The sequence below is a fragment of the Haliaeetus leucocephalus genome, unplaced genomic scaffold (genome assembly GCF_000737465.1).
Source record: "Haliaeetus leucocephalus isolate CR32 unplaced genomic scaffold, Haliaeetus_leucocephalus-4.0 Scaffold0, whole genome shotgun sequence".
In the NCBI taxonomy this organism is placed as follows: Eukaryota; Metazoa; Chordata; class Aves; order Accipitriformes; family Accipitridae; genus Haliaeetus; species Haliaeetus leucocephalus.
Genome location: NW_010972436.1, coordinates 4,663,889 through 4,675,315, shown reverse-complemented (window position 1 = coordinate 4,675,315; position 11,427 = coordinate 4,663,889). Strand labels below are relative to the sequence as shown.

The following is an 11,427-nucleotide window of genomic DNA, read 5'->3' as shown; positions in this document are numbered from 1 at the left end:
CTATTATAGTCTACATAAATATGTAACTGTATGAAGACACTTTCTTAAGCAAATATATATTGAAGTACATCATGATTGCATGTTACAGATGGACTCTGCTGATGTACTTACTCTCAGTCAGGGTAAATATCTCTACTACAATTGGAGAAACAGGGTAAAGTACAGAATCATAGAATAATTTAGGTTGGAAGGGACCTCCAAGGTCATCTAGTGCAATCCTGTGCTCAAAGCAGGTCTAATTAGATCAGGTTGGTCCTAGTAGCCTGTGTTGGCTTCTGAATGCTTAACAGTACAAGACACAGATGATTTTAAAAATGGAAAAAATACCTACACTGCAGTTGCTAAAGATTGCATACATAAATATATTCTTAAGATTGAGTACAATTTTTATGAGGTCTGCCTTATTCCCAAAGCAGCTTAACTTAAGTTTAAATAAATAAATATAGAGATGCATAGGGGGTTTTGGTATGTTGGGGTTTGTTTTGTTTTGTTTTGTTTTGTTTTAAATGTAGCTTTAAAAAAAAAAAGTATGGTGATTAGTGTTTATTTGTAATTTGACTATCCTGAATTACTCATGTCTTATTGACTTCCAAAACTGTATTCACTTCCACCAAAAAAAAGCTGCTCCCAATTGGGAGAGCATTTTTCTTTGTTACATGTTGTCTGTGGCCTGCTTATTCATGTTAAATAAGTAATTGGTATTTTGGAGTTGGAAGATGATTGCTAAAGTCTCTATCTGTGCAGTATTAATAGAAGAGGAAAAATTCTGAAATAGTTTCAATGAATCTTATAACTTACTGATTTTAGTCTTAAAAGTGCAATGATTTGGTTAGAGAGCCTGTATTACAGTAATTGGATTAGAGCTTGCTTAGTTAAAATGGCATCCAATGTTATAGGCAGTTTCAAGCTAATCTGTGCAATGGAGAATTACAGACAGCTTCTTTGAGCTGTTTGCTTTTTCACCCAACATTAAATATTTATAGGCTGCTGTGTCAAAAGAGTAAGGCAAGGTTACTGGAGGCATCATGCAGGATTATTTTCTAGCTAAATTTTGATTCCACTTACTTATTTCGTCCTTTACTGGAATTCATATTTAGAATTGTTCTTTCTGTACCACAAAATAGACTCAGAACATCTGACTTTACTGCCCATCTATCTAAAAATCCTGACTGAGCTCTTTTGTGGTAATTTTGTGGGTAGAAGTTTATCTCCCTGCAGTTTTTCTAGTATGATTTTTTAGTCCCCAGTGGAATTAGCGTGTCCAAATGCAAATAACAGAGAGTTCTTTTACTCAATATGAATAACAGAAAGTGAAATAGAGGTACGCCTCTGGGAGCTTATTCCCCATCTGAAGTTAGAGGAGTTCCTTTTCAGAGAAGGCAAAAGTCTGTTTAGAGAATTCAAAGTTATTTTTTGCAGTCATCCCTTTCCCTTTTTTTTTCTCCCTGTCTTCCTAAGGGTGGGTTCCTCCATCCCGTGTAATCCCTCAAGTTACAGAAACTAATTCAAAGAACTCTGGAATAACTATCATTGTTTTGTACTGTCCTTATCTATTCCATTTTACCTTCTGTCTGAACTCATTTGTAATTCCTATAAGGTTTTCCATCCTCTATCAGAGGAACAGTTTATTTACAAGATTTATTAGAGAAATGCCAGTTGGTATTTCTTGGTTAAAGTCTCTGGGTCTTAACTTGTTTCGTGCTAAATGCTTTTTGTCTTCATCAAAGAGAATAATATGTTGAGTTTCTAGTTGCCTTTGGTTTTTGTCTTTACTCTGTTGCACCCTGATATCTTTTGGTCTTGACATCCATAGTGTCCTTTTCCATATAGAAGTAAAAATAATCTAGAAGACACAGCCAAGGAAATAAATTGGATCAATGAAACTCCTGGGTTTAGGGTTGCTTCTTTTTGTGACTTCCTGCAATTAAATATGGAAGAAAGCAAAAGCTACTTCCAGGGTAAATAATTGCTGAGAGCACCTTCTCTGAGAAGTCTTGAAGCAATGCATCAGAGCTTGCTGCTTTGCAAGAATGTACTAATGCCGGAAAAGCAAAAGAAATTAACCTGCGGCACAGTAAAATTGTCCTTGAGTCACCTGGGTAGTAAAAGCTATTATACAAAGCTTCTTAGAAAAGAAAAGTTAAAAGTTCTGTGATGAAGAATACCTGCTAATTGACTAAGGTAGGATTAGTAACTCGTCTTTTGTTTTTCACAGGACAAATCCATTTGGTAATAGTTTTAGAATAGCTTAAATGTTTACTCAGGTAGGTGATAAAGTGTGTTCATTGTTTCATTTCTATAACTTACGCCAGTTGCTAGCGCCAGAGATTTGACAGGAAAAGAACAGAAACAGTAAGGAGGAGACACTGGGTAGGATTCTTGAGAACTAAGGAAGAAAAATGACAGAAATATGCAAACATAAGCAGTGTGGAGAAACGGAGGGGACACCTCAGTGAGAAAAGGCATAGGTGGTGAATGTGGGTGAGGCATTCCTATGATAGAAGCATGAAAGCAAAGAGCAACCAAAGGCTTTGACTAGAGAAGAGATATTCTGGGATGTACAGTACGATGGAGGATTTGAAAAAAAGGATGGTTAAATAAAATGTAGTAAAAATTAGCCCAGTCACTTCAGATAATCTAGCATCCCTTGAAAAATGTTTTGAAATTGGAGAATGAAGGTAAACAAATGTTTGGAAATGGTCTGCTCAGTAGTAAAGTCAGTGCCTCGAGAGAAGAGAATAGATTCTCAGCAGCATGTGGTTCTGACTGAAGCCAGTCATCTTTCCATTCACTGCCTGGCCAAAAGGTTGCCAAGATATTTTGCCAATTTTCCTTGATATGTAAGACAACCTGTGGTATGATGCCTTCCTTTCTCTCTGTAAATACTGATATATAATAGATTTACTGACACAGAAATTACCTGTATTACCTGGTCTTTGCAGATTTACAGAGTATTTAGATTAAACACTTATAAGGCCGTTATTACCAAAGAATAAAAACCTAATTAAATCCTTAGGTTACCTCTGTGCTGATGATGTTTTCTGATACAGGAGATTTATACACTGAAGAGTGGGCTACTTTGCTGCACATTATGTTCAGATTTGGCAGTGGTTTATCTCCACTATTTAAATCTGATTGTAGTCAATTGGTTTGGGTCATAAGTTACCAGAGAATACATTTCTTTGAATTGAATGGGTTTTGGATAGGAACTAAGAAAGGCATGGTGAGGCAATGTATAAGAATAGCGCTTCAGAATGTTCTGCAAATATTAAAGGCCCATAAAGTTCAGGATGACCTAAAGAGAGGGTTTCATGACTGGGATTTTCAGTTTACATTCTCTTTGCCTCCCTTACTAGTCACGGTCCTCTTAATTAGTCTTACTCAGGTTTGATCATCTTTGGATCACTAGTGACCCATGTGAAACTGGCCACGATAAAATAACTTGGTTTTGCTTCTACCACTGGCTCATACATGTTCAAGAATGAGTCCAGAATTTTGTAGTTAAATTTTTGTAACAGTTTACACTAAGGTCATTAAAAAGTCAGTAATTTACTTCAGGTGGAATTCTGTTCCATGAATACTCAGTCTTGGTTCTCACCCTTTAATACTCTCATCCATTGCAATTTGAGCAGTTTAGTATTGGATGTCCATTCTTGCAAAATGTTTTATTGTCACCTATGAAAGTTTTCTAAAGAAACATAAAAATCACTTTTCAGTTCTTGCGGCCAATTTCGTATATGAGTTCTTCTGTGAATCCTGTGATAATGTTGGGCGTCCAGTGCTGAAGAACGTGACTTCTGAGCAATGCTTAACTGCATACAGAAACAAGTTATTTTGAAATGGACCTCCTGTGTTTCACAGGCTGATTACTCCCGTTTTTTGTATCATCTTGCAGTATTTCCTCTGAAGAACGTATACAGATGAAAGTGTTTTTAATTTTCTGAATACTTAAGCATTATCATTAAAGGTACTACCTGCAGAGTTGATTGAGATACTTAAAATACACTGAACAAACATCTCAAAGACTCTTTATAGGCAACTGTCAACTACGTTGTCAGTGAAGAAAATATTAAATAAAAAATTAAAACATCTTTCCAGAAGAGAGCGTCTGTTTGTAGCAAGAAAATGCTGTGGGGCATGGGTGGTAGAATACATGCAAACTAACAACCTGAAGTCAGAGTGTGACAGAAACCTATTTCAGATTCCATAGAATATTGAGTGAACTGATGAATAGCTTTGTTGGCATTATCCTGACAAAAGATGTGTTGCTGCTAACTGTGTGTATATATATGAATTTTTTGAAGTATTTCCTTTTAAACTGGACCCCAGTGGTTCAGACAGATGAGTTGTGTAAAACCTAATTACTTCTATTGACCATAAAAGAATTGAAGCATATGGAATGGATAGCTTAATAATAGAAGGAACTGGATTTTGAAATAAAGTTGGTCAGGTCTTAGGAACAGAACATAGCTGCTTGGAGGACAATATGAGTGCCCATAAAATGTTGACTACTTGTAATGTTATTGATTCTGACAGTAGAAGAATAGCATTAAGTCTTACACTGTTGGAGTCTAATGTGTGAGCTCATAGGATTTAAGTGTTTTTAACTGATTTTTAGCAGGGTTTGGATGAACCCCTTAGCACAGAAGGCGGATCCATTTAACTTGTGTTCATTTGGCCATCTTTCTTTGCTTATCTTCAGTAAATCCCTTAACAAAAATAATTGGTCTTAACAGCCAAAAAACTATCTAGATACAGGATTGAAGGAGATACTTTAGAAGGATTATTTATGTTGCTAACAGATACTGGACACTTAAACTGATGGAGCACTATATGGTTTTTGATAAGTTTTAAAAAATAATTTTCTTTTTTTTTTTTTTTATACTTTAGATTGGTATTCAGAAAGGAGAAGCAATACACTCATTTAAAAAAGAAAATCTCATATCTGGCCAAATTACCATAAAAAATTAGAGAATTATTTTCAGTAATCACTTTCCTTAGGGAATTCATATTTTCTCACTCTAGCCTAAGCATCAATCTACAAGTTCTTTGCCTTTTACTATGATTATCTACTAGGCTTGAGCTTATCCCAGGATCTAAACATTCATTTATCATCTTTCTTATAAAAGGGGCTGTTTATATAATTCAAAAGCATTACAAGGAAAAACAATATAAGAAGTCACACTACTTTTCCGTGTTTTTTGCATGTTGAGAAGTGTCTGTATTTCATGCACTGTATAAAGAACTTCAAGAGTCGTTAGATCTAATTAAATATGTAAATTTATAGGAATACTTCTGAGCTTCTGTAGGAATACTTCTAATCTTTCTTTGTGAAGTCTTCTGAATTGGAACAAACCATGAAAAATTGTAGGAGGATATGGCCATACATTTGTTATTTGTATTATGAAAATAAGTAAGAATGTGGTTTTCCCTGATTTTATTCCTTCTGGAGGACTTTGTCCGCGACCAAGGACATAGATTACAAACGATATGTGAAATGAATGTGTGTGTGTATATGCATATATATATATACACAAATATACATATAAGTAAAATTTGTGTGTGTATGCATGTATATAAGTATATATAATATGAATAAAATGTATATTTATATAAAAATTAAATGTCATTAAGTACTAATTGTGTATTCCATGGCAGAAACACTTTTGTCACCCTGTAGGTTTACAACATAATTTTGATTTCTGTTTCAGTTTGTGGCTTATTTTTAAGGTGGACTTCTTTAATTTTTAAGATCATATGCACTGTATGAGTTTTAGCTTCCACATTTATATTTTAAGTTAGTTTTGTGTACTCTGTACATAAAATAATACCCCTTTTTTAGGTTAATTACATTGTGGAGCTACATATTGGATTCAAAATATGTAGAATTGATGATTTTGGGGTTATAAAAACTGCAGAGCTCCAGTAGGTCTGAGTGGCAGTTTTCTTTTAAAATAAATACAAAACAAAACACAGTCGACAGTTCCAAATTTTACTGATGTCTACTGATGCAAACCTGACTATGTTCCTTTGAAAATAAGCCTGACAGAATCTAGTGTAAAATGGAGACTGACTTAATGTAAGGCCGGCTAAAGTTAAGTGAATTTTGAAGAAGCCCTATTATGTACATTTCATTTTTGCTAAAGTAGTTTTAACTCAAAATTACACTTTTCAAGTTCAAAAGGGTACTTGCTTATTCCCCAATAGTGCATCTTATGTAGATAATTTAAATATTTTGCATATTTTCCTACTAACATCTTGATTTTCAAACCTGATACATTGTATGTAGTTCATCAGGATACTCTATATTTAATTCAGGCATCTTCCATGGCATGTTTATGCTCACTTTGTTAAGGCTTTGTTCCTTTAATTGCTCTAATTCGTTAGATCACAAGTTTTGAGTCTTTGTCCTTGTTCTTCCTGATCACTTTTACCTTTCCTTGGTTTCCATGGAAGCTGAAGGAGATGATGAGTATTTGCTTTAAAATTCTAGTCAATGTCAAAAGTCCTGCATGTATGAAAATGGCATTCTGTATATGATGATGTTCTTAAGCCAGCAAAATTCCTAATTAGGTAAAATTAATCTATCAGAGAAAAGCCCTTTTCTCGGTACTCCTTATTTCTTTAAAAAAAAAAAAAAAAAGTTACATTTCCAAAATATTATTTTGTACCTGTACGTTATATTTTCATTAGAAGACTTTGTCATGTAATTATAATGTTTCCATGATCATAGTTGAAGAGCAAAGTAACTTTCTTTTTTAAAGCTGAGATTTCAAGGAAGTGAAGGTGGCCTTCACTATATGTATTCTAATCAAATTCATGGATACCTTAATATTTTCAAATATTATCTACATTCCCAGAAACAGATGGAAAATGTCTTGTTTAATATTTTTAGAGTGCCATCATTGTAAATATTTTAATATTTTATTTTAGCCAGAAAGTGAAATTTCCACCACAGTAGAAGATTACAGTTCTGAGGTAAGGCTGAAGTAATGCTTTTCCTAACTTTTCTTTCAACTTTATTTTACATGTTTACTGCAATGCTGTGCATTGTTTTTCAAAAAGAGAAGGAAAGAAAGAATAGATGTGATATTATAGACAAAGCTGTTGCATGTCATTACTGGTATGACTCATGTACCATTAAAGCAGGCATTATGTCAACTACATAATGGGATGGCTACTATAATCAATAATGTAGTAGATACATGAACTGTTGTAACAATGTCATCGTTACGGTTGTATTAATGCTTCATGTTGCCATTGGAGTTGCGGCTCTGCATAATTTCTACTAATTTTCTGTGGGAAACTATTTAATAAGTTGATTACATTTTAATGAGTTCCAAAGCAGCTGTTGCTCAGCGACTGGCTAGGCATCAGTCTGCTGGTGGGAGGTGGTGAGTGATTGCCTTTGCATCGCTTGTTGTTTGGGGGAGTTGTTTTGTTTTCTTTCACTTATTAAGCTGTCTTTATCTCAACCCATGAATTTTTTTTGCTTTTGCCCTGCCGATTCTCTCCTCCATCCCGCTGGTGGGGGAGTGAGTGAATGACTGTGGAGGGGGGGGCTTAGCTGCTGGCCAAGGTCAACCCACCACACGTTGGCAGCTACTACTCATCTCTGTCACATCGAAGGGTAGTAGCATACATGGAACTTTGGTCTTGCCAAATGAAACGGTTTGTTAATGTTTGTAAGGAGTAAACTACCTCATGCATAAGTGTGGGTCAGGAACATGCTTGCAAGAAATAGCCATGGAATATCTACAGTAAATATTGTTTCTAGTTTAAAAACCTAATTTTTCATGTCTCAAACAATCACTTTCTGTAGTGACAATCTGGGTTTTGTTTCGCAGATCTCTGTGCTAAACGCTTCTGCAAAACACACCCCAGAATCTTAAACTTGGCAATGAGTGAGAGGGGATGAAGTAATCAAATGAGTCTCCATTGCTGAAGTAAATTTGGTTTAGAATACTTTGCTCCTCTATTGATTTAGCCTTTTGTAAGAGAAGGTGACTATGCCTTAGAATAACTATTTGTTCAGCACTACTATTATAGCTGCTTATTGTGAAGCCTAAGGGAATATACACGGCAGACAATGTGTCCCTGACCTGTTGCATCGCATGGTGCAAAAGTAAAATCGTTAACACAGTGGGCAGTCTAGACATACCCTGAAAACTGAAAAGACTTTTGTTTCCCAACTTAAATGCTCTGTCTTCACTTGCTTCTTCTCCCAGCCTATTCTCTTGACCAACTCTGTTTTCTGTCCCTTAGTTTTTTGTAAATTCTTCCCTTCTCTGTAATAGCTTCCGTCAATCTTTTCACCTTCCCTCGCCCATCCCTTTTTTCCCCCTTGCTTGGTTTCTTAGCTCAGTCTTACAAGCTTTTCAGCCTGTTTCTATTATTCCTTTTCCTTCCTCAGTCATTCCGAAGCTTCTTGCCCAGCCTTTCCAACTTCATCCAAGCATTGTTTCTCCTTCTGTTTTCTTTTAATATTTTTTCTCCCTCTCCCTTGAAAATCTCTTCTCCTTTATTCCCTCTTCTTATGTTGGGGTCCTCCTAATGTTCAGCTCAACTTGTCCTAGATGAAAGCAGTAGTTTTTCTTTCCAACTTCTCTCATCAAATCCTGGTTACAGTTTCCTTCATAGAGTTGGTCTCAGGCTTTTTAGGTGAATTCTTTTCCTGTCCCCCTATTCCCCAGTTTGACACCTTTCTCTCCCACTTCTTCCTCTTGTCCTTGTTTATAAACACCCTCACTTTATTCTGGCGTGTTGGGAGAAGGCACTTGGGGAGTACAGGGAAAACGTTCCCTTACATTAATTATTGGCTACTTTCAGATACAGAATATGGAACCATATGGACCCTTGGTCTGGTCAATTATGATTGTTTCTGTGGCATGGGTTTTGTGATGCAAATTTTAAAAAAAGTATCTGAGACTGGTGCTTTTTGAATCGAAGATTCCAGTGCAGCTGTTGGAGTGCTGTAAATGAAAGAAAGAAAAAATATTTTTGTGGAGGGATAGGTGCAAGGGCTTGAAGCAAACGCTACCTGGGGAAGAAAATCAGTTTAAAGATGTAGTGTTTTTCATAGATAAAATGTGGTTTATTTTGTCCAAGGAATTAAAGTAGCAAAGAACAAAAAGAATCTGAGTTTGCTTTATGTATGGTAAGATGATAGGGCAGTATGTGCACACAGTTTGCCATTGAGAGTGTAGCAAATACACTTTGGAACAACTGCTGTGACCTTACTGCACCTTTTTAGAATGTGCATCACCATGGTATGTGATTACTATTAAATGGAACATGCAGTATGTGAAGAATGAACCTGTGAAAACAGTTGACAGTGGCATTGATGTTCATGTATTTTTACAAGTTAGAGCTATTACATATATAATGAAATACGACTAAGAAATTTTGATCACTTCTGAGGCTGTAGGAAGCAGTGTTGGAGACTGATTGCAGAAGCTCAGGAAAACACATCTTTGCACAAGGAGACAGAATACAGAAAAGATCTGGCATAGTGCCTCATGATAATTGTCGATAAGTTCTGATTTTTAGTATTTTGTTGTTAATATCAGTTGAATTCAAAGCTCATTTTAAAATGAATTTTCACATCTAAACCTTTAACTTCACTCTGCTTCATTCTTCAAAGATTTCTGTAGGTGCCTACAAAGTACATTAGGGACCAATTTTTCATATACTAAAGACAACAGAATTACAGCCAGACTGCCTTCTGAATGTACCTTTTAAAAACCTGCAGATTTCCTCAAAATTGCAGATTTTCTCAAAAGTGCAATGACAGATGCATTTCTAGGCACTTCTTGTATTCATTCTTGCAAAAAGACTTTTTACCTCCCTGAGAGTTATTTTCCAAGACATAAGTAGGCAACACAAAACTTGTGTATAGTAACATGATACTGGATCTGGTGAAGAGCAAACTCAAGTGATGAGAGTTGCTATCTTAATAAGCTCTTTTTAATTCCACTTCATTACAATTGTCTGGTATCTGCAGTGAGGAAACAACATGCTTAGGAATGTATACATTTTAGGAACTGAATTTTCAATATGTTTCATATCAGCTGTAATGTTACTTTCATTATTAAAAGTTCTACTTACATTCATGGCCACCCTGTAAATAAAGCGATCTGAAGCCTTTTCAGTTGAAGAAGATGAGAATAAGTTAAATTTTGTCTGTAACAGCGTAATGATGAAGTTGTATGAAATCTTGAGTTTACCTTTCTTTCAGATACTTGACATCCTTTTTGGAATGCTAAGAAACCATACATTTGTAGAAACATAGGCCTGTTGATCCATCTTTTCCCTCATTGATTAGAAGAACATCTGTATTTTTCTTAGTGTTTTTTTTGTCAGAAATCATGTTGAAATTGAGGCTGTCATGCTTCAAAGTGAAATAGGTCATAAGTCATTTGTTTTGTTGTAGTTGGTAAAATAAGTCAGATGTTTTTAATTCTTCTGCCCCTTCTCTTGAGGAATTGGATAAAATTCAGTGATAAGTATTTCCATCTTTAGGAGACTTAACAGACACATAATTATAAGCCAATACAGTTGTCTAAGCAAAGTTGAAAGAACCAGTGAATGTTTATATAAGAATTCTTGTTTTGAAGGAATTCTACTGTAAATAACGGTCTTTTTTTTCAGTTTGTTCTGTCACCTCTCTAAATACCTACACTATCAAAGGTAGCAGCCAAACTGGAGACTGATAAGTCCTTTGTATGACCAACTTGCCTTTTGTAACAAATTACTCAATTTGAGCAAGAATGACACCTACCTGCATAGTCTTAAATTAAATGATAATGGTGATTAGCTATTTAAGGTTATGGTCTATACTTAGAGCTAAGGGAAGTTAGGCTTTTTCCAACAGTTGGAATTTTTTGGTTTTTTATAACTGTGTAAGGTAAATTTGCCCCCACATATTTTCCATATGTGTCAATTTTGCAGTATAACTGAAAGACTGTTCCACGTGATTTGTTTTTTTCCTCTTATTGACTCTCTTACCCATTTGCAAAGTGTACTTCTGAACAGATGGTTAATATGAAGTCTACAAAGTTGGCGATTTTTTGGAAATGTTAATGAACTTCTACACCTCAACCTTAACCACTACGTAAAGAAATCTTACGTTGGGTGCTATTAGTAATTAGAAAAGTATATTAAGCCATGATATTTTAAAAAGCCATCAATTGTTATCCTTCAGAAGTTTTTAACCTTAGTTGTATTATATGATTGTAATTAATTTCATCACAAACTGAAAATGGTTTTTGTTTATGGAGTATTAAAAAAAAAAAACAAAACAACTGAAATTCATTTTCCCAAATTGCCCTAGTTGCTAATTTTAGCAAAGTTTCATGTAGTCAGTTGTGACATAACTAGAAAACTGAGGAAAGGCTAAGAACATTGCATAAGACAAGCAGTGTGGGA

The 11,427-nt window shown here is 35.0% G+C and overlaps 1 protein-coding gene across 9 annotated transcripts in view; it reads left to right on the top strand.

Annotated features, from left to right (window-relative positions):
- Positions 1-11,427, top strand: part of AKAP9 (A kinase (PRKA) anchor protein 9) — a 124,345-nt gene that overhangs the window by 29,348 nt on the left and 83,570 nt on the right. For 8 of the 9 annotated variants that reach the window (XM_010573598.1, XM_010573448.1, XM_010573519.1 and 5 more), the window contains exon 3: positions 6,934-6,978. The exons of the other annotated variant lie outside the window; for it this stretch is intronic. In XM_010573598.1, coding sequence (XP_010571900.1) covers positions 6,934-6,978 — 45 coding nt within the window. The remainder of the gene's footprint in view (positions 1-6,933; positions 6,979-11,427) is intronic. 9 annotated transcript variants of the gene reach the window in all.